Genomic DNA, 25,016 nt, shown 5'->3' with positions numbered 1-25,016 from the left:
CATTTGCGCGTCGTTTCTAAACGAACCTAAAGGTGAAGAGTAATGGTCAAGAATACTAAGCTAAATTTTGATGATGTTGCATATTAATCAGTTCAAATTGAATACAGCACTGATGTTTGAAACTTTGTATTTAGGTATGAAACGTGAAAGTCATCAACGAGTTGACGTAAGTATTCTATTTTTGGAAACTCAAAATGTATAAATGAATAAGAAAGGATACTGGTAGTTTCTTTACATGCGTGTCGTGTATATAGAACTAATTAAAAACATATGGTAAGTACATTATATGCTTGTAAAATAGAATTCCAGTCTTTGACAATTTGGCAGGCAATTTTTAGTTCAGTTCTCATTAAATATACTCTTACAAAAAATACAGGAAGTAGTAGTGTTTATATTTAAGAAAACTATTGCTCCTAGAGGCTAACATTTACAATATATCTTTATGTTTACGATTTCTGGTTGCTAGACGGTTACATGAAGTTAGCGTTGAATTATTATGCAGTTTAGCTTGCAACTTACACAAGAGCTATAGTTTCATTCCACGATGCGATTGTTAGGTGTATGTTATGTTAACAGACTCCATTTCTTGATACTTTACGATCTATTGAAATACAATATCAATGTTTCATTACGTTTCTAACAATGCGGTTCAAAACCTCTAACGTTTTCTATATTATAAGTAATATATCAAAGGATTTAGATCGAACTGTAAACAACTTTAGATTGCGTAGCCATAAAACAAATTAATTCGCATATTATAGGCAAGCAAACTTTATTGACATATTGGCTTTAAAATTAAATTAAGTCGTCCGAATATTAATCCACTTACCATTTTAATTGCCATTAGCAAAATTAAATTTGTCCAAGGTCTTGAATAAATCATACATAAAATTTGAGGTCAACACTTCCGTTCATTTGAAAAATTATATTTTAACCACTCGCGTGTCCCCTTAACGTCCGTTTTGTCATATTTTTTTCACTTGTCAATAAACTTTTAAAAAGTTATATTTCACTGTTAGAAAAAATTTCGTTAGAATTGGTGTTCCATTTTTAAATTTTCAGTCCGCCGCGCGACTACAGCTGTCAGCGCCAGCGTAGCGTAAGTTTTTTTTAAGACGACTATCGTAGGCCAAGGCGCGTAGCATACTGCCACGATGGTCCGGGCCGGAGGAATAAAATGTAGACGATTCGACCGGCCTTATTGGAATTGGAAATGCCACCGGCGAGCACCGCCGCGCCAATACGAGTCTGATAAAAATGTTTCCGGATCATCATCTGATTGTTGTCGTCATATTGGTCGGAGCGATTGAGAAAATTAAAATGGCGTTACCGTTTTTTAGTGTCATTGTGTCTCAGTCAGTAGGTTAATTGAATTTGATTTAAAGATAAGTGAGAATTATATACTTAATTTTATCGTTTCTTTTTAAATAATTATACGAAACAAAGTGAAATCTGAATCTGACCTAACACGTAAAAGGATCTTTTAAATTTTCAAAAAAAGTATAAGTTCCGAATTTTTTTTTTTGCTATTAGCTGTAGGGATGTTTTTTTTAACTTTACTCATATTGTGATATAAAAAGATTAAGACGTTCTCTACCAACTGGTGAAATACCTGTGGTTTACATTTCTTAACGTTAAAAAATATCTAAAACTATTTATCACTTTGCACAGATGGATGGATGTTTTCTATGTAATTATATAAGTATTTTTGTATATTATATATATCGTTGTCTGAGTACCTGCAACACAAGCCATCTTGAGCTTAACGTGGGACTCAGTAAATCTATATAAGAATGTCCTATAATATTTATTTATTTATTTTTACAGTGGGATGTTTGAATTGAATTTAAATTTCAAGAATAGTCAACGACTGTAAACCTTTTAGCAAACTTGTGTAATTATTTGAAATTAAATCTAAAGCGAATGCCAAAAGAGATTTAAGTCTTATATGGTTAAGTACACATCCATAATTATTAAGCGGAAGTTCATTAAAATCTATTTAATATTTTCTTAATGTGCTAGTACCGCGCCGACGTCTTTTTTTACGTCAACGCACAAGAATGCAGATTAGATGTGAAACAGTGTTGAAATTACTTTTTATTGACATCATCAATTCAATTACTCAGAGTCATATATATGCAGGTAACTATATTAATAATTTATAAGGAATTTGATTATGGAATCCCATATTTTGCACGCAACCGCAACATGTCACAATTTTACTCCTCGAAAGTCGCAAAAATAATTATGTGACATGCTCTTATAGGTCTACAAATTTAAAAATCCTATTCGTATATCTAACATATCATTGCAGGTGCATGTATGTAATACTTTTTGATAGGTAAATCCTTTTTAACCCCCGAAGAAAAACGGGACGGGAAACGACGGTTATGAGTCGTGTCTGTATGTGTGTCTGTCTGTGGCATCGTAGCTCCCGAACGGATGAACAGATTTAGATTTAGTTTTTTTGTTTGATTGTCAACTATGTCGGGGTTTTTTCAAAATTTAAATATTGTGTTTAGGTTATTTTTAATTTTTAATATAACTTTTACATGTTTTTGATAATACCTAAATGTTGTTTGCAACTTACTTGTATTATGTAGCTTAAGAAACATTTTCCACTTAATAATAATCAATCGAGGTTGGTATCTTACCTACAATTATTCAGACTTCTCTCGGGTAGATATATTATTATGTACGTTATAACGGTTACACACGAATGCAAATAAATATACTATGTACATATTTCTACGTGTACGTGCGATAAACATACGCAGTGAACACTATGTCACGTGATATTGACGTAATAATTGTAAAAATTATTAGGGTATGGTAACGTATCGAATGTAATAGCTAAGTCTTTTAACACCAATCGGTTGTCACATTAACGAATTTTAATCCGAGAAGTTTCCTCAAAATTATTCAGATTTATACTAAGTACTATATGCTAAGTCACGCTTAGCTTAAGGCACATCTCGGACACTGGCGATCAAATATATGAAAGAAGCGCGTTCCTAGCACACAGTCTAAGCTCGTGTCCGCGTACTATGCTTGTATGAGTGAAATATAACAGGTCAACTGTTCGCGTTTTTGTCAGGCGGTAACTGTGAGGTAACCAGTAAGGGGTGGGCGACACTTTCAGCGGGGAGCGGGAATGGCCATACTGTACGATAGTACTCTTTATTATACAGTGCTTAAGGTGCCGTTTGAATTCAGACCAACTTTGCTGCTTTAGTATTGCAGCGAGATTTTGCTGACTGCATTGATATTGAAAATGTAAAAATCGATTTTTTTTTCGAAAAAGTTACCCTTTTGTCACTTTCATTGTCAATGTGGTGTAGTCTTAATCTGAACGATACTTTTACTACTAGTGTAATTAACGAAAACGTAAGTAGTACTTGTACCTACTACTACGTAGTTTACGCACGAGCTAGCCACGTGGGCGGCCCAACGAAATTATGTTTGAGTATAACATGAACAATAGGCTTGTTTCCTACTAGTCAAATCAGCTTCTTTTTAAGAACTGTCAAAATGATTTGCTAATTAATGGAATTACTATGAAAATACTGAGGAGGATATTTTTCTCTTTGACTTATTAAATATAAATTATGTTTAAACATCAGAACAACAAACAACAGAACTACTGTCCATATTTTTCTTCTAATTATGTGGTGCTTTCGTGCACTGCATAAAATATTTTATTTTAAGTATAGGAAACTAGCCTATTGTACTATCAGCAGCAAAAGTGCATGGCTAAATGATGAATGAATTCAATGATAAATTCGCCATACACTTTTGCAGCTGATAGTACAATAGGCTAGTTTCCTGATCAACTGATGTCGATGGGCATGCCGCTCCACACATCAGAGAAGTGCTAATCGAAGGTAACCAATTAAAAAAAAACTTAATTGTGCCGAATAAGGTAACCTTATTTATTATCTTCTTCTTCAATCTAAAAGTTACCGTAAAACGAGGCTACTTTGCTCCCCTATGGGTATCTTTGCACCACCTTAAATATGGTTTGACTCAAAAATCAAAATGTATGGTTGATTAGATGAATTATTCAAATCCACCCTTAAACATTGGCAGTTGAAATTCGGGGAGATCTTTTGTATATATGTACATATATAAAAAAATATACTTCTGCAAATTAAATTTTCTCAAAAACCAATGTGTAAAAAAAGTTTGGAGCAAATTTTGGCAAAATAGGTTTACGGTATACTCTTGTCGGTAAGTATCTTTCCATTACTCCCTCTTCCACCTTCCACCTGACTAGACGCCGATTCTCAAAAGTGTGGGGTCTCTCTCAGGCATATAACTAGTAGTAGGTAAAGAGGATCGAGTACTATAGAGAGTTACTGTCAAAGTAAAATGTGTAATCACAGTGCATAGACTCTCTCGACACAGGCTTAAAACTTTTGAACCTCAGTTTTGACAATTTGGCCCATATTCTTAGCTTGATATGTGTTAAAATGTCAAAAATTAATATTAGCGCCATCTAGCCGAGCGTCCCCCAAAGGTGTCTCGCCATCTAGGTCTCCGTACCTTTTTCTGTATGATTTTGAGGTACGTTTTTTTCAAAGACTTTAGCTGTCTATACGGAGTTGCATATGTTTACCAAAGACATATGTAACTCCGTAGTAAATATAGGAGTAGTATGGGAGTGTACTCACCGCGAGCAGAGTGGTGAGGGCTCTCGGCATGCGCATAGTAGCCGGCCGTGTGCTCGCGGCGCCGGCCGGCCGCGCGGGCGCATCCGCCCGCCGGCCCGCCGCCGCTTACCGCGGCCGCCGCGTGCTCATCGCCGTGCTGGAAAATAAGGGGGGAGGTTAGATGGGGTAGGAGGAAGTATAACGGCTCAGCCACGACATTGGTCTAAGCGCGACAGCGGTGAGCGGCAGCCATACGTGCGAATGAAAAGTCCCATGGCTGTGTCTCGCTCCAATGTATGGCCGCCACTCACCGCTGTCGCGCTTAGACCCAATGTCGTGGCTGGGCCGTAAGACTGAGTCCACGCTCATATTGGACGTGCAGCGGGACGGGACAGGCAAACAATTGAAGCTCATACAAGTGTCCTAAGTTGACGCTGTATATGCCGGACGCTCGTTTGCCCGCCCCGCTATACGCTCCGCTCCGAACATACATTCAGGCCTTAGTGTAAGAGCCAATATAAGCGTGAACTCAGGCCTTACGCTTTCATGAACTCTTGTTGTTGGGTTGCATCTGAAGTATGAGCAATTTCTCGATAGTATGATGATGATGATGCGCATTGGAATGCTGAAACATTGAGTAGGTGAATAGATCAAGGTATTTTAAAATGAGTGTCGTTGATGTTTTATGGAAATATAAAATAAGAATAACCTAACCAAAAAAATTAAATTTTGAAAACCCCGACTGCTACATATACATAGATAGACCGATTTTCATGAAACACGGCTAAGAACACGCCCGACTAACTCAGCTTTCAGACAAAGAAACTAAATCTAAATCGGTTCGGGACCTCCGATGCCACAGACAGAGACACACAGATATACAGACAAACAGTCAGACCCGTCAAACTTATAACAGCCCTTCGTTTTTGCGTCGGGGGTTAAAAATCGAAAACAGCAGTAACGTTAACAGAGTAAGTAATGAAAGTATGTAATTAAGTGTGTCACAAAAATTAGAAAACACTTTTACATTGGTATTTAATTTGGTAGGAATGCACTCAATTGGAAAGTTATGTAAGTGCGTACGTACATACCTATGCTAATAAATATCTGCATTATATATCGAATACATGATTGTTTGCTAGACTGCTTATCAGTTCACTTTTAAATGGTGCCAAATCTATACCGATATATATGATTTCGTCATGAAGGGCAATCATGGTCGCGCGATAAATGATAAAACATCGGGCCGTCCCCATCGCGCTTACAAATAGTGCGATAGGGACAGCCTGATGTTTTATCATTTATGACGCGACCATAATTGTCTGCATGATGTATTTTCCAAATTTATTGAAAGTCATTCTCCTGAAAAAGTAACGAATAGTGAAAATTCTTTTGAAATTGATAAGCTGTGCAAGGTATGCGATCAAAGTCCGTCAGTGTGACATGAGGTAGGTAAATATACTGCTGGACTAAGGGCGCGTTTACACTTGGTCGCCTGTCGAATATGTAAAAAAAATCGTGGCGCTGTAGACTAAGAGCCACCCCACACTAGTTTCTTCCAAGTGTCATTCTAAGGTGGTTGCGCAAAGACGAGGGACTCATAGATTTAATTAAAAAATGACGTAATTGCTGATTATTTCATACAAGCTCACATAATCTGATCGAATCGGTAAAGAATTTACGACATGATCATATCCAGGTTTATAGTCACTCTCATAATTATAAATGTCATAGGTTTATTTTATTGCGTTAGCGACGCTCCTACTGTCATAACCTGCCCACATAAGTTATAGCAGACAAAAAAAAAAGATGGCGTCTAAACTAGAAATGCGCATGTGCAAATCCGTCTAATAGAAAGTTGGCCACGCCCTTCTTGGTTCGAACTTAAGATGAATTTGGGGGTATGGCGATTGGTAGGACAGAGTGGGCGGAGAAATTGAGAATCTAGGTCAGAAGGCTAAGTGTTAAAATATACCTAAAGTTACAAAGAAGAAAATGATAAACCGATCAATTGATAAAAAGGACCAAAGGTACAAAAGGAAATATTGTAAATAAAAGTTTAAGGTACTACCTAAGTCAAAATAATAATACATACAAGCATACCTAAAAAATACGAACATACTACCTTAGCAAAATTAATTATACAAGATCTGCCAGAAGACGGAAGTAGTTAATCATAACGATTATCATGATGCACCAAAAAGACACAATGATATAGGTAAGATATAAAGCTGCATTAACCTATCTTAAACACAAAAATCCATCCATGGTAACATATTAAAAATAAAATGTTACCATGCCATTACTTGCTTAATCGAATTATAATATTGTTTTATTACTGATGCCCATGTCTTAGCTCTTAACGTGAGTTTTATTGAACTGGCAACACTAAACCAATTTGTGTTAGATTGTCCTTTAACGTTATTAGCATAAACGACATCATGAATCTGCATAACTGCAACACAAGCCTTATTTGAGGGACTAGAGTTGTAAGATTGTCCAGTTCTTATTTATTCATTTAATAAATTTCATTGTTTACCAGTGCTACCCAGTTAATACTACCTTTACCAGCTTCTGTCCCTATTATTAAATCTTAATCATCATGATTGATGAAAACGGCGTCATTTTCATCTATTAACTGTACTTTATCTACAACATTAGCAGCATTACCCTTTATTTCATTTTCCTTATTAAGTTCGATGACATCACTGGCGCCGCTCACACCTACTGCTACGTCATTAACTGCGAAATTGTTTCTTATCAATGTGATAATCGATTGCTGGCGCCGGTTATCAGATAAATGCACATATTTCATTTATGATTCAGATCTTTTTTAAATAACTGTTACTGACCCGGGGTTTTTGTTTAGATTGTGGAATCTGTTTGATTTCTTGAATCATGTGCTTATATGCCTACGGATATCCTTATTTGATTTCCGTTCCTGGTATTATGAAAGTGTATAGTGCTGAAAGTGACTCAGGACAGATTAGAAGCGTTCTAGCTACTGGTTACTTTAATTTTGGGAATTGGCACAAAGGTCTTTTAAGACATGTGATAACAAAAATATATAAATAATTTCAGTAAATATTATTGGAAAATGGGTTGCGATGGCAGTAAATCACTGGGACGTTGCGAATTACAATTTCTTGACGAGATTAAAGAAATGGACAAACAAAATGATGACGCAAGTCATAGTAATTTTTCCCTGATTTTGGATCAGGGAAAAATGACAATGGCCCTAATTGATCATACTTGAGAGCGTGATGCAGGGTGAGCCCTCACAGATGAAAATGAAATGGCACGGACGAACCAGGACAAGAGACGAGACAGGACATTATTGGGGATCATTTAGACGGCGTCCGAACTCGCGATTTAAGTTACATTAAGAGCTGTTGAGGTTACATTACATACAATTCAGCACAACACAACAACAATGCCGCAAGAAACTCGCAAACGACTTCTCATATGACAAATAGGCCCTTAGTCTTTTATTCCTCTAGGAGTGTTTGATAGGTGTGGCCCTAAGGAGCCCAAGTGAGGCAATAAACAAATCAGGTCAGAGGATATTGCGACCCCCGGACGGGTTAGGTGCTAAATATATTCACTCAAATTACTACTATATGCGTCTTAAGGTCTAGCTCTAATTGTGATTTGAATGAAAAGGTACCACATAAGAAAACGTTATCAGTTGTTAATAAGATCGATTTTAAATTGAAGTTAAACGTAATCTTTTGAGGTTAAAGTATTCACTCACCTTTTAAATATATGGTAATATATTATGGTTATTATGGTTGGTATGGTGGTATGGCCCCGGCAAGGCCAAAGGTCGCAGGTTCGAGTTCTGCCGGAGGTGTGAATTTTTCCATTTTTCCTTTAATTTAAAAATATGTATATGGTAATTTGTTATCACAACCGCCAGTAAAGATGAAAATGAATCATTGGTTCCATCTGTCCCTAATAATCTAGTAGAGTAGGGGTAGGAGTTTTGGGTGTCAAATAAATGTCTCGATTGAAAATAAAACAAGAGTTTGTTCATTCAGCTATTTGTAATTGATATGTTAGGGATAAGTATCTCAAGTGTGTCTTACTTGGACGTTACAGAGGTTGATTGTAAATATTATTATTAGGTACTTTAACTCCTTTACCCCTCAATAATCAAATACGTAATCATAGGCAGAGGTGTGAATTTTGTGATCGGAAACTACTGAATCGGCAATAAAGTTTGGTGAATTAGTAATTATTTGCGTAGTGACACACTCACACTGTACTGATGTCATTATGTTATAGTTCAGAAGCAAATAGTTAAAAATACCGGATATCGGACAGGATATAGATTTTCTGTTTTGTTTGTGTACTTGGTATTACGTAACCGTTATGATTGAATGTACATATACATATTAGCTATTAGTGCATCTTACTCGTAAGTACATTACGATACAAAACAAATGCGGAAAAAGAAATTAGAAACGAGTGGCGATTAATTAAAACACGACCGAAGGGAGTCCTTTAAATCGACAGGAGTTACGAATTCCCTCTTAGCACGTGTATTGTATCTATGACGTTTTTCAGTAGGTACGTATGGTCCTTTAAAGATTCGACCGGACAAGAAATGTAACTAGTGCCACACCCTGTTTTTATTGAATTCCGTTAACTTTAAGGGAAGATTCATTACATCAAATACAATTAATTTCTCTAAGAAACTAGCGTCTTCTTGCGGTTATCTATGAAAATGATGAAACTTTTTTTGCGAATTTTACCTACTAAAAGTAATATAAGGAGTTGTTCCTGATAATGAACCTAACGACGCGTCAAATTTAACGGAAAACAAAAAAAAACACAGTGTATATGTATTTAGTTTATTCTTGAAATCAGGGCGAACTAATAAATCTGCATGATCAAATTTCTTCCTCAGGAAAATAATCAAAGTCACGAAATGATGTCTGAAATAATTTGTCATTTGATTCAGTCGTATAGCCTTTACACAACAGTCGGTTTCCTTAGTGTTCAAAGGTAAAAGGGAGATACACTGAACAGCGATCTCCTTTATAAGGGATAATTTCGCCTTTGTACTGTTCTTTACTGTAATTACTGTGTTTTTTGTTATTACTAATGTACAATAAAGAGTTCACTACTACTACTACTACTAGGTACAACTACTTTTGCATTCACAGTGACTAGTTTTCGTTTCACTTCAATGTTACATAGCACATATTTGAAATACCTTTCTGCATTTGTTAGAGTCATTCGTTGGTGTCTCTTTTAAATAATTTATGAGACAGATTAAACAATAATAATTGTCTACTCAATCCCGAGGTAATGGCGACGTCAAATTTATAACTCTATTAACACACACAAGTGACTTATTACTGATTGATGAACTACTACGTGCTTATAATACATGCATATGTACATACATATAATCGCGCCTGTATCCCATAAAGGGGTAGGCAGAGCACATGAACTACTAAGCTTCAGTGCCACTCTTGGCAAAAAGGGGTTGAAAGAAATCCAAATTGTGACATTGCAGTGACAGGTTGCCAGCCTCTCGCCTACGCTACAATTTAACCAATATATAACCAGGGGCGGCTCACTCCGCGATTATATCGCCGCGCTGCAAGTACATGCCGGCGGCCGCGAGTTCGCGGCCCGTTCGCTGGTGACGACCTTCACGCGGCGCAATAGAATTCAATGTCGGCTGCTCGCGTGCGGTCCGTTTGTTAATGTAGGTAAGAATTTAGAATGGCGGCATTTTGTGAACATCAAAGGAGTGAGCCTTCTGTACTTGTACTATTATATACATACATACATACATACAATCACGCCTGTTTCCCAGAGGGGTAGGCAGAGATCACGGATTTCCATTTACTACGATCCTGACAAACCACTTTCGCTTCACACACTTTCATAACGTACTATTATATATTCTGTGATATAACCCATAGTTGACTTTTACGACACCCACGGGAAAAAGGGAGTGCTGAAATTCTTAACCCGTCACCACACGGGAACAATATATTTACTAATTTTCTCTGAAACGGAATCTTACCGTTATTCGCACAGAACTAGATTTAAATAGAAGAAGCAAGTTCATCTATTTGTATAAGGGCCAAGCGTGTCAGATTTTGTACTGAAGTTGTAACTTGCCTGTGATTGGAAATATGTTTCGGGCCCTTGAGTGTTCATAATTTTTGTGTTATTGTAATTATTTTTTATGTTTTTGTTGACTTCAACTTACAAAAATTGACGCCCGAAAGCTGCAAGCTGCGAATAAAGACGGACAACTTAGTAGATTTTACACATTTGACACGCTAGGAGATACGTTTGCTTGATCTAGTGGTTATTCAAAATAAGCCGTTACTAAAAAGTTGTAAATGGAAGCTATGGAAATATGTATTTTGAAGCCCGAAACAAACAGTCCTGAGAAATATCGTTAAATGAGTAAACAGTAAATAGACACTTTATATATATTACTTACATTAGATCATATCCTTTGCCTACGCATGTATTTACGTCTCACTAATCTAACCGCCAACGGTCTTAAAACTAATTAACATAACAATAAATAACGCCTAACTACTGTCCCTAGTCCTTACACGTTAAATAATGAGTTTACAATATTGACAACTATCAATCCAACAAATAATAGTTCTAAGTTACACTGAGGTTAAGTATCCAATTGCAAATACATTGTAAATGAGATATGCCCGTGCTGTGCTTATTGTAATTTGAATTAATTCAATTATGGAATCAATATTGAATACTGCATCCTGATTGGTCGTTCCACATTTGACGTGTGTCCTGTCTGAAAAGCTGATTTACGATTGGTCAGAACCTTGCAGTGTTCATGTAAACAATAGTTAATTCCACTTCAAGTCATTTAAATATAACTCTTAATCAATTGTGTTTGAGGACTTTGTTATGTAGAAATATAATTACGGAATATTTATAATAAAGAGGATATAAATCAAAATGTTACATCTATTGGTTTAATATGGTTGACGTTGTATTGGCGTCAGAATAATTAATATGTCTGCAAAATAACTATGTTATGCCATGATTTTATCTAGCACTATAATACCCACGTGAATGAATTTGAAATAGAGTTGTACCAAACTAAGTTGACAGTGATTTTGACAGCTTGTGTGAATGGAGACGAAAGATGAATGAATGAATGATTCAACTATTTTAAACGTTGAACTTCCTTTCGTAGAGGCGTGGCTTCTAAAAATGATATCGATTTGGTATTTACTCTTAATAAAATCGAAAGGACTTGTAACTATGAGTAGAATCTAATATGTAATTATTAATCACAAATTAGACAAAGTGTAAAATTTTAAATACAACGGTTTAATAAATGTTGCATGTCGTAACACTGGATTTACAATTAATCAAATAAAGTGTCTACAAAACGAAACCAACTCAATTAAACGAGAAAATAAATTGGAAATCTGGATTAATGAGAAAATTAAATTAAATTCGTCGCCATCGAAACCAATTAGGCCAATTTAGAATTAGTTAGAGTTGATTTAGTAAGCCAGCTCTATCAATTACTGGCAACGTAGAGCGTTTACAAATGTAGAGATAATACGCAAATCAGTCTCGGGTCTGGAGACGGGGTGTTGGTTTGACTCGGCTATTTACTTTTGTGATAGTGTGAGTTGAGATACTTTTATTGTGATTTTAGAATATTAATCAGCTGTATATCAGCGTGCGTAGCCGAATGCACAAACGCTCACGAAACGAAACGCTCGTAGATATCTATCTCTATCGCTCTTGGTATTGGCGCGACAGAGCCAGACTACCTTTCGCGGCGTTTCGTTTTCGTTTCGCGTCGCAGAAATGCCATTCAGCTACGGGGCCTGTTAGTTCCTCTGCACTCGGTTGATATCAACTTCATTTTTTTTAATGAAGGTTTTAATCGTTGAACAGGGGTTCCTTCGTATTTCTCCGGAAACGTTCGTATTTGTCATGCTAGTTCAATCAATGTCAGTACATCTTGTACTGAGACAGACTGAAATAGCATGACACGTTCGTACGTTTCCGTAATAATACGAAGGCAATTTATTTCGATCTACATCAGATCTGTATTTTTGTATCACACGCAACTAATACTCGTCAATACGATTCTAACAATTTCGACCACAATATATGTTTCCGTCAGTGGATTAATTCTCTAAAATTAGATTTGTGATCTGTAAATTATAACTTTACAACTTGTTTATTGAATAAACTAATGAACTTAAGGGGCTGACTGATTATCAGCTTACCAGACGGCAACCAACGGCCTGCCAGTTATTAATCCTGGCTGTCACTTTTTACCTTTAACTAAACATCTACCTACATATTTAGAATAGAATAGAATAAACATTTATTCGTGAACACAGACAAGACAAAGAACACATAATAACAACAAGACAGAAAGTAATGAAGTGCCACGAAATGGCCTCATCTCAGCGTGTTGCTGGTGACTTCCAGCGCTGATCTTCCGATGAGACCATCAAGTGAGAAAGATTCACGGAGGGCAACAGACAGAAGAAATGCAAAACACATATACAAGAAAAATGGACTACAGTTAAAAAGAATAAAATTGAAAACGTTACAAGAAAAATAACAACAGGCTGTGATATAAGCAAGATCTAAGTATACAAAAGAATAATAACAAACAGGACAGAACACATTAAATTAATTAAAAGAAAAAAGGAAAGCGTCATACACCAGATCGCACACACAGCGTTCCATCGTTTGGTCGTACCATACTATGGCTGTTCATTAAGGCGGCCATTAGCGGAAACAATTCAGATTACGAAAGTATCCATGTACGCTACAGCTATAGTTAGTAAACGATTTCATAATTATAAATAAACTAGCTTTTGCCAGCGGCTTCGCTCGCGTTAGAAAGAGACAAAAAGTAGCCTCGTATTGTCATTCTCAATCCCTTCAACTATCTCCACCTAAAAAAAATCACGTCAATTCGTAGCTCCGTTTGGCCGTGAAAGACGGACAAACAAACAGACACACACTTTTCAATTTATAATATTAGTATGGATCAGACAAATTGACTGAGTCGCACGGTAAGTTCAAAAAAAGCTTGTGTTGTGAACCTACTCAACGATATAAATAAAACGATTATTCCGCCTCAGTTTCAGTTAAATAAAGCTATTAAAAAGCGAAACTCGTTCACCAAGGAACACAAATCACAATACTGTAAATCTGAACACGTAAGTAGTCAGAGTCGCATCACAAAATTTACGCACTTTCGCACGCGTAGGAATCATTATGCACAGTAGCTAACGAGGTGGTTTGTTAGTGCACCAGTTTGTTAGTCGTTTGTTACGTCTGTCTTGTAGTGCCTAATATGGAGCGCTCGTCTAGACAAATCAGACTAGCATTGGGCCTGTGGAATGGAACGCGGGTCGTGAAAGGTGGATTCACACAATAAACATGTAGGTAATTACTTAAATTAAATGAACACAAGGTAGGAACCTAGGTATTCCATAGTTGACCGCTGCTCGATTTGCTTTTTGTATGTCCGGATGTTATGCTCTACAGGTCGAAATTCTCAACCAATTCTACTAAAATGTTGTAAACAGATTTCATTTTTAAATAAAAAAAATGTTTGTTTTTAGGGTTCCGTACCTCAAAAAGGAAAAACGGAACCCTTGTAGGATCACTCCTGTGTCTGTCTGTCCGTCGTCACAGCCAATTTTCTCCGAAACTACTGAACCGATTAACTTGAAATTTGGCACGCATATGTAAACCTGTGACCAAAAGATGGAAATTAAAAATCAAAGTTTCTAGAACTATATTGTGTTAAGTACATATCAAATGAAAAAGGTTTTTATAAGTATTTCAAAAATATTTTTTTAATAATTTTTAGTAAGGTAATTTTCAAGTTATTTAAGAAAATAGGCAAAAAATGAAAATTCCCCCTCCCTTATCTCCGAAACTACTATGTGTAAAATTTTCAAAAACTACACGAGATAGTTTTCAATCTATAGATTACAGGAAAACCTATTAGAAATCTACAGTAAAGTGTAAGTCGGACTTAAAAGAAAAAAAACTCAAATTACGAATTTCACTCACTGCCGCTGCAAGGAGTTACCAAATCTCCTGAAATTATTTGTGCGCATTTGAATATTACATATAAACTCATATCTGTTTCGTTTTGTTCAAAATATCGATTATTTGCAAAAATGACTTAAGTTCCTACTAAAAAGGAGGCGCTTAAGCCCTTCTTGTAGTGTACGGAACCCTTACAACGCGAGTAGAACTCGCACTTGGCCGGTTTTTTTATTATAATGCAGAAATTGCCATAAAGGACTTACCTAAGTCCTAAACTGCCTAGTTAACCGCCAATAGCGTAATAAGACTATCGTGATTTGACTGTGATGATGACATCAAGAACTACCTACGTATTCATTTATAATGTTTCGTAATTAACCGTAAAAAGTGGGAAATTTCATAAAAAAATATATGTGGTGCGTGCCTACGTGGAAAACTAAATGTTTAGGATGCATATAAAATATAAATATGAAATAAGTGACATGGAAATCAAAACCTAAAAGTGCGCATTAGTTTTCGGCGAATGCGAGTTGTCAGATATGAAAAAAATATAGAAATATCACTAGTTGTTAATAAAATGCATCATATTTGCTCCTGACTAAACACTAAGCTATTAATCATAGGCAGTAAATTGCAGGCCATGCAGGTGTCAACAGTTTTACCGGGACCACTATTACCGCGGGAGAAAAAACCGCAAAATGGCCTCGTTGTGCCAGGGCAGTAATTACATGGAGTGCGATTATGATTTATCTTGTTTGCAAGTTTTACAAACAAAATACTGGCTATAGCTGGGGAAAATATCATAAACCGAGATCTAATGCTGAACTTAGTCTTGAGTGTGTCTTCTCTAAACCGCTTTTAGGTTTATTTTTGGGGTAGAGACACTCGGACCGTGGGGCCCGAGTGCTAAAACCATGTATAAGGAAATTTCCCAACGCCTGGTTGACGCGTCTGGTGACCAGAGGGCTGGCAGCTACTTTGGCCAGCGATTAAGCCTGGCCATTCAAAAAGACAACGCTGCCAGCCTACTGGGTACTATTACCGCTGACAAAGACCTGGGGAGCATTTTTTATTTGTAAATATATTTTAAGTTAATTAGTTATAAGTTGTACATAATACTGCATTTTGTTTTCATTTAAGTAGGTACATTATTAAACGTAAAATGGTTCGTATAGTCTAACAAAATTTGTTCTTTTACTATTGGGTCATGTTTTTAACTTCCCCGTATGCCAGCGCGCCTCTCAGGGACGCTCCGGGCCTTTGGCCCTACGCGGAGCTCGGTCTTCGGCCTTCGCTGGGTTTTGAGCTCCGGAGTTATACCTCTATGTAGTTCATTATAAGATTTTTCGGGAATTGAGTTGTAGGAATTGTCACCTTACATAATAAAATGATCACACTTGGGTGGCACTAGAAGTGCAAAAACGGCACCGTACTGTGCTTTAACCTCACGGTTCTAACACGCCATACAAATAACTAAATAAAAAAATCTCAGAATTGCAAAGATACATTTCGGATATCTACAATCGAATGGCAATAAATTTATGGATTTTTTTTGACATAGGTATGTGTAACTGTGTTTACAAATGAGTGATTTTGTAATAAAGTTTTTGGGTACGAGTATTTGGTCTAGAGCTTGTGATTAAGATGACATATGTTTATTTAGGCTGACGTAGGTAATATTAATGTAGGGACGAAGTTGATAGGTATCTAATATAATACATCAAAGATCTTCGAGATAAAATCATGTGTTAGCCTTTACTTAACGAATGCCAGGACCCTCACCCGACCGTTAATGAGTAGATTAGTCAAAACGCAATCAACAGGCGGGCGCGGCGCCATCATACCTATAGTATACATTTATTTATGTAGGTAAGTCCAATATCATCAAACAACGTAAGTAATTGGTAGTCTAAACATTATGAATACGCAAGATAAGTCGTAATTTCCGCTAGTATGGGGAATACTAGCGGACCTCCCACCCCTCTAGCATACCTACAAGAAGAAGTCTGTTCAATTTCATAATGACTTTGAAACATGAAAAGTTAAATTCTGAAATATGGTACAGTCTCCATCAGAAATATTGGAGCGGCCGGGGCGTTCAAAAATTTCTGAACACACCTTGACAATAGAGGCGTGTTCAGATATTTGTGAGTACCTTGACCGCTTCGATATATGTGATGGCGACTGTGCTAAACTAAAGCCGACTTTAATTGATGGCGAAGACCAATTTGAGTGGAATTTAGTGGAAGCTCATTTAATTTGCAATTCGTGGCAATTTGTGGCTTTAAATGCAGAATGCAGAGGAGACTATCATTTAATTTTGACCTAAGTACTAGACTAGACATACCTACTTGGTCTGTCATTTCAGAAGTTACGGGTCATTTCATAGATTACGTTTACCTGTCAAATAAGTGTGATTTAGTGTTTATTTGCAGGATTATGATTAAATGTGAGTGTGCTTAGTAAAACGTCACACTTTGTCGCTTACGATAAAGAAGATATTTACTTGTATCTTTATATGAATGAACTGACAAAGCGGCTCTGTCATTTGATATGTAACATAATATAGTTCAAAAAACTTTGATTATTAAATTTTCTTAATTTAAATTACATGTCCGCCTTTGGGTCACAGGTTAACATATGTGTGCCAAATTTCAGGTTAATCAGTTTAGTTGTTTTGGAGAAAATTAACTGTGATAGACCGACATACAAATGCACGAGTGATCCTGTAAGGGTTCCGTCTTTCCTTTCTGAGGTAGGTACGGAACCCTAAAAATGGCCGACGGGCCAAACTAGGTAATATGCAGACATTAAACGTCGATACGAACTCTAGATTATCCCAAAGTTTCATCCTTGAGAAAATGAGGAAGGTATGGCGGCTCTGGGCTCTGTCCATGATATACTTATAAATAAATAATAATAAATAAATATTATAAGGACATTCTTATACAGATTGACTGAGGCCCACGGTAAGCTCAAGAAGGGTTGTGTTGCGGGTACTCAGACAACGATATATATAATATATAAATACTTATATGCATAGAAAACATCCATGACTCAGGAACAAATATGCTCATCACACAAATAAATGCCCTTACCGGGATCCTTACCGGGATTCGAAACCGGGACCGCGGCGTAGCAGGCAGGGTCACTACCGACTGCGCCAGACCAGACAAGACATTGCAAATTATATTTACTTCTGTGGTGCCTCGAAGCCTATTTAATTTTATAACATTTATTGCATCTTGGTCAATCTAAAGTCTTATTACCTGCAAGCATTAAACAAGCCCTTACGTATCTTGATATCATAATCGTAATTGATCGTAGATTTCACGCTTGAATTACGTGACTGTAATTATATTAAGTGTAGCTATTCCAGATTGCGTACGCAATGTAATTTTTGCCATTTGAAACGCAAGCCTATGGGCTAGGGAGCCTAGCCATAATAACAATCGTAGGTGTTGCCAAAAGCCGAAGGATAACTAACCACAAAATTTTAAATTTTGAATAAAACCCCAACCGTCTGTCTGTCTGTATGTGTGTGTGTGTGTGTGTCTGGCATCGTAGCTCCCGAACGGATCAACCAAAAGATTTAGTTTTTTTTTGTTTGAAAGCAGAGTTAGTCGGAGGTGTTCTTAGCTTAGCCATGTTTCATGAAAATCGGTCTACTATGTCGCAGTCAGGGGTTTTTCAAAATTTTAAATTTAAAAAAGTTGTGACACAAATTAAGTAAAAAATCAATTCGTACGGGTTTTTAAGAACTCTTTAAACAAACATATCAGAGTTATGAACAATTGCCTTAATTTATAACACCTAATAATTGCTTAAACCAATTAAATTTTATAGCTCAAGCTACGCGATCAAACACAAGCTTCGAGCTATCTAAATACAATTACATAAGAGTTATAATGGTTTGGCTTAATCAAGGTAAGTAGGTCTAAGCCATTAACAGTGTTAATGATCTCGCCACCGATATCCGATCGATCTCAATCGAGATCTCACAGCCGATTACGTTTCGAATATTGACTTAAATATTTACTGCATAAGGACGTGGCTTACGGGCGCTAAATAACAGCTATGTCACTAACAATGCTGTGAAAGAATGCGAGCACAACGTGCGTCTATGCGACCAATCACGCGCGTGACGAACTCGTCAACCAATCGCGTTGTAGCGTTCAAGGGATGAACTACCTATCAATGAGAATGTTAGGAAGTCGATCTTATGTGAATATTTTTATTTTACTTTTAAAATCTTTGGTTTCCAATTCCGCTTGTTTAGTAATGTGGAATAGGGTAGGGCTGCGTACTTGAGGTATCGAACAAGGTCTCATCTAAATTATTAGTTGATAATTTTAAAGCAGGTGTCTCAGTCATATCATTGCGAGAAAATTCGTCAATCTCGCTCTTAAGTATTTAGAGAGGTGCTAAAGAATATATAATTTTTCTTTAAAATAATTTAAGCTGGTACGGTTGTCACATGTCATAGAAAATTGAGACCGGAAGCTCCGACCCGGAACCGGCCCGGTCTAGCAGTACCTATTTGATGATAAAAAAAAATGTAAAAAAAAACCACTTATTTTTACGTTGTTCGCACATTCTAATTACACAAACTAATCCATGGTAGGTACACATGGACGCTACATCACTCTGCATTACATTTGAGGTTTTCAAATCTCGACAAATAGTTGTCCTAGAGTCCGAGGTGTCGACTTGAAATGACAACACCTACGATCTCACTACTGGCTGGCAAGCATGGTCGCGCGATAAGTGATAAAACATCAGGCCGTACCTATCGCACTATTTGTAAGTGGAGGTGGCGTAGAGAATAGCTAAAAATACATATCAGTGTAAATACTTATTAACGCCGGTATTAGGTACGTACCTACATATTATTCATAAATGTAAGCGCCGGCGCACCGCGATCGCAGGCGCCGTCCGTCACGCGCTGACAGGCGCCCGCGCTTACTTTGTACACTTGCCACAAGCTCGGGCCTTGGTATTTACTACTATGTTTCACATAGAAGTTGGAGAAATAAATATCTGGTAATCGACAGTTAATATATAAACAAACAATTAGGGGCCGTTGAATGGAAGTAAATCTGTAATAGAAGTCAAATAAATAAGTAATACTTATCTTCAATGATACAGATACGAGTAGGTATTTACTAGGTACATGCACACTTGGGGGCATAAAACGAAAAGTAAAATTGTGCCGAAAAGGCAGATAAGCAATGAAAAGTTACAGCACGTATACCATATTTTGATATTCGTATAAGTATCAAAATAGCAACGACCAAATAACAAATAACTGCGTTAGATATTTTATATTATATTATATTATATTTATTTATTCAATTACAATCATAAACTTACAGTGTGGTACCAAAGCGCCTATAATGTTATCAAGAGACATACAATTATATTATACAATACAATACTAAAACAAAATAGTTCAATTAATCAAATATATAAATTAAATTTTAACTAAATTCATTACAAATTACATTTATGAACCACTATAAACTTACAAGAAGCGATATTATGTAATTGAAGATTTTCGTTCCACTTAAGGAAATCACATTAAAAATGTGATTTAACGCGAACATGATTTGATCTCTTTTGGCTACATCTACAGTTAAATGGGGTTGATAACTAAATTTGTGCCACTTATGCCTGCAACCACACGTCGTCGTCGAAGGCATGAAGTAAAAATTTATGCTTGCTTCTTGTCTGCAATAAGTAAACTGATTGTATGAAACTTTCAGTGTACCTAAGTTCTTATGCTGTGTGGTCACAGTTGTCCTATTAACACGCGATAAGACGGTGATTAGAACTTCATAACTACTATCGGTTAAATTGCACAGGCTCCCTGATTAACGCCTGTGAGCGTCATGAGTAACTGCCGCAATTTACCTAATGGCTACTTCACCTAACTATATGGGGATAAACGAGGTGTCTATGTGACAAGAGTCAGAGGTTATTAGATATACACGATAAGTTTAAGTAGCTGATGACTGATGAAAATGATGCAAGTTAATATGATGTGTGTACTCGTTCGGTTATGCTTACTTTCTTCCTGGATCAGGGGCTATATTTCTTGAGCGCAATGGAAAGTGTACGAGACGAGCGCTAATGACCTATTCATTGCGCCATCTTGGATTTTTTCCATTGAAATCCTTCTGACATCCGATATCGGGTTGGGTAATGTGAAAACGGACTTAGGAACGAAGGTCATGAATCATGAAGGTAGGACCTTAGAAACCAACATAATGTGTAGCTTAATAACAAGGCTTTGCTGTGACAGTGGGTAAAATACGAATACCAGCATCGAGTAACTTTAACAGCATATAGTTGTACGACCACTAATCAGCCGACAACTGGGTTTAGCGCATAGATTTAGTAACATAGATATATTATGTAGTACGAGTGCGCCTATGAGGGACAAAACATACGAAATACCCACGTTTAAACGTTCCTGAAATCCCCACCACATACCAAAGACAACCAACGTAATTCGGGCGGATTAATTGTTACCCACCAACAAGATTAGGTAAGCAACAAAAAACTTAAGGCCTTACTTAGACAAACAAGTCCTTGTCATAGAGTCACATGACAGAAAGTGAACGATCTGTAAGACCATTTCGTTCAGTCAGTTCCTTCCACCAGATGGTTATTTCACCACAGTGACTTTGACACTTGACACTGACAATTCTGTGTCTATTTTCTACATTGTTACTCATACTCAGCATCAATATTTGCCTGTTGAACAGGCAATGAATGGCGAAGTGTCACCGGGCGAAAATTCTGAAATAGGCCACAGTTCCACTCAGTCACATCCAGTAGATAACTACATTCAGGGTTTAGCGAGATCCGCGATAACTAAACGACCTTAAAGGCAAACCACGGTCCGAATTGGCCAACGTGTCTGCAGATAGAGTAATGGCTACAGATTATCGAAGCCGATTTGTTTTAACCTGACAACAAGTAAGCGGTAAAGAGTTATTGAGAAAGAAATAACTGATGGAAGTCCAGTAGACATTTGAAGGATTTTTACTTAGTCGTAGTGCCTATTTAGAAAGTCACATAAAAATCACCCTTTTATTTTAGATTCCCTTTTAAAATTAACTCCCGACGAAAAAACGACGGGGTGTTATAAGTTTGACGTGTCTGTCTGTGTGTGTGTCTGTCTGTGGCATCGTAGCTCCCGAACGGATGAACCGATTTGGATTTCGTTTTTTTTTGTCTGAAAGCTGAGTGAGTCGGGAGTGTTCTTAGCCATGTTTCATGAAAAACGGTCTAATATTTTCAAAATTTTAATTTTGTGGTTAGGCTAATTCCTTTTAGATTCCCCTTTCATAATTGCCCCAACATTTCTGTGATTCAAAATTACCCCTCTGCACCTTTCTACTTATACTTATTTCAAAAGACGCAGGTTTTTAAAGTCGATCTTTAGATCAAAATAGACGACCATTTTTTTATTTGTTTAATTTATTTCATTTTTATTATTATAAGTCTTACAGCTATTATGTACTACAATTAAATAAACCTAATTAATATACTAAGAATAACACAACACATATAAGTATAATGCAACTTTCTTAAATTCTCCTTCAAAATAATAAATAAAATACTTCTGTCCGACTAGCTACCTGGTTAAAAGTTCTGGTGGCTCTCGTCCACGGGCCTATAAAATTTAAAACTTACATTTTTCATACAATTTTACTACCTACTTATAAGTAACTACTTCAGTTTATGTATTGTATGAATGGTGTTCGCCGACATTAAAACTAAAGACCAAATCCAGTAATCCTTCATAGTAACTGAACGTGTAAACAATTCAGATTCAACACTTTCCATTCACGGCGCCCAAAAAGGAGTTGTATTGTGAAAGATCGTGTAATACATATCGCGAACACGGGTCGGTGACAGGACAGTAGTCCCTATGAGCAACTATGAGTTAGCGCACAGTGTAAAGAGGAACAGTTGAGTCTTCTCTGGGTACGTAGCCGAATGACACAAACGCTTACGAAACGCTCACGAAACCAAATGCTCGTAGATATCTATCTCTATCGCTCGTGCGTATTGGCGAGACAGAGCCAGACTACCTTTCGCGGCGTTTCGTTTTCGTTTTGCGTCACAGAAATGACATTCGGCTACGGGGCCTGTTTAGTCGTCAGGGTGGTAATCACACTAACAATGCAATAACCTAACCATAAAATTTAAATTTTGACAATAAACCTCGACAGTGGACCGATTTCCATCAAAAATCCTGGCTAATTCAGCTTTCAAACAAAAAAACTAAATCTAAATCGGATCTTCTGTTCGGGAACTACTATGCCACTGATAGACACACACACATTCAGACAGACAGACACGTCAAACTTATAAGACCCCGTCGTTTTTGCGTCGGGGGTTAAAAATCATAAGGCAGATACTCTGGTGTATAACCATGAGACTGCGCTCTATGTCGTAATTAGCAATGTCCATTCCAGTGTGCGTAGTCAAATGCACAAATGCTCACGATAATATCTCTTTCGTAGCTATCTATCTCTATCGCTCTTGCGTATTGGCGCGACAGAGCCAGACTACCTTTCGCGGCGTTTCGTTTCGTTTCCGTACGAATTCACATCCAAAGAGATTTATCAGTCACATAAATTTACTACTACTTACAACTACTGTACGGTTAAACGACCGTTACTAATGTAAGTAGTAGGTAGAACAAACACTCTGATGCTATGATATAGACCCAAAATTAAATTACATATAAAGATTTTCAGAAAGTAACTAGTTACCTAATCGATAGGAGCGGAGACACTGTGTCGGCGTTTGCGTTCGATATGTCATCAAAATGTTTAAGACAGAGGACGTTAAAATACTGATATTGATTTGTTACATACATTGTTACAACAGACCCTACATGGGTTAGGCATTCGGTTTTGTAACCATTCGGGTCGCCGCTCAACCTTTTATGTTTAAACCTTATTTATCTACCGACGACTGAAATTATGCGATAAATTCAATGGATTATGTTTGTTAGAATTGTTAGTGTGAATTGGTTTACATTATCAAACATTTACTAAATCCCAATTTGTCGCCACTCGCCCAGGGCATCGATTTTTGAATTTCGAAAGCACGAATTCACCGTTCGAAAGTCTGTGGAAAACGACGTAATGCTATTTTTGAAAAAGGACGGCTAGTAATTTTATAACCAGTGGTAATGACCAGTCGTTTTCGATTTTGTTAGTAGAATTTAAGTCGCTAGTAGTGGAGATATTAGGTATTGAACGAATTTCACGAAATCGAATGGCCGAGATTCAAAAATGGCCCCGTAAATGCCGAATAAATTAAAGATATTGTTCTAGTTTAAGTTTTACATATATGACTAAAGGCTAAGTTATTATTTTTGTATAATTGACCATACAACTACCAAAAATAGACGGTAGCTAGGCATGATATTCATTATAAACTACCCTGTACCAGCTGTACTAGTTTTGCTTGCAACTTTCTATTTCAGGCGTGTCAAAGAATTAAACGTACCACATCATAATAAAAGTTTGAATATTATTCGTTTGAGTAATTAATAAATGCATATACATTGATATGACGAGCATTTATTCATGTTACAAGATTTATCTTGAGATAGGTTTGGTAATTTGGTGACAGAAAGATCTGAAAATTACAATAAATGTGCTACATTGAACAAGAGTTACCCTTTCATCTTGCATTATAAGCGATCCTCTGATCTTGATCAAACGACAGAAAGATTGCGGTCACTCCGTTTGTATCCTAGAAGGAGCTAGAGGCCATTCAAACATAACTTACAACACCAACATGTAATCCGAAATGAAGTCAGTCCCCCGTGTGTCTCTTTTCAATGTAGGGATAAGTACGAGCGAAACGCACACGGGACCGGCATCATGTGGGTATCATTTTGAAGTCACTTGTAAGTTTGAATTGGCAATAGCAGGGCCTCGTGGCGTGAACTTAGCAGAGGACGATCCGCGTTGGTCCGAACCCGCCCGATCCGGCGCGGGCCGGTCCTATCAACCCTGCGCGGTGTTAAGGTGATGGTCGATGTAGACTTGGGAATCTATAAGATATGAACAAATTAAAAGATTCATCATCGGCCTTTACGTCTAGGTATTGCCACAGTATAATAAAGAGTACTATCGTACAGTATGGCCACTCCCGCTCCCCGCTGAAAGTGCCGCCCATCCACTCCCGGTAACCAAAAACGCAACCAGTCGACCTGTGATATCTCATTCATACAAACATGGTACGCGTTCACCTACACGAGCTTAG

General features: G+C 37.0%; 1 protein-coding gene across 3 annotated transcripts in view; it reads right to left on the bottom strand.

Annotated features, from left to right (window-relative positions):
• Positions 1 to 25,016, bottom strand: part of LOC125234004 — a 315,889-nt gene that overhangs the window by 45,022 nt on the left and 245,851 nt on the right. For 2 of the 3 annotated variants that reach the window (XM_048140185.1, XM_048140186.1), the window contains one exon: positions 4,674 to 4,809. In XM_048140185.1, the coding sequence (XP_047996142.1) occupies positions 4,674 to 4,709 (36 nt within the window). In that variant the 5' untranslated portion in view covers positions 4,710 to 4,809. Of the gene's footprint in view, positions 1 to 829; positions 1,130 to 4,673; positions 4,810 to 25,016 lie in introns of those variants that run through there. The other variant, XM_048140184.1, reaches the window with a different exon arrangement.

Source organism: Leguminivora glycinivorella, chromosome 15 (assembly GCF_023078275.1).
Source record: "Leguminivora glycinivorella isolate SPB_JAAS2020 chromosome 15, LegGlyc_1.1, whole genome shotgun sequence".
NCBI lineage: Eukaryota > Metazoa > Arthropoda > Insecta > Lepidoptera > Tortricidae > Leguminivora > Leguminivora glycinivorella.
The sequence above is the reverse complement of the archived record's forward strand: the minus strand, read 5'-3'. Positions and strand labels throughout refer to the sequence as shown.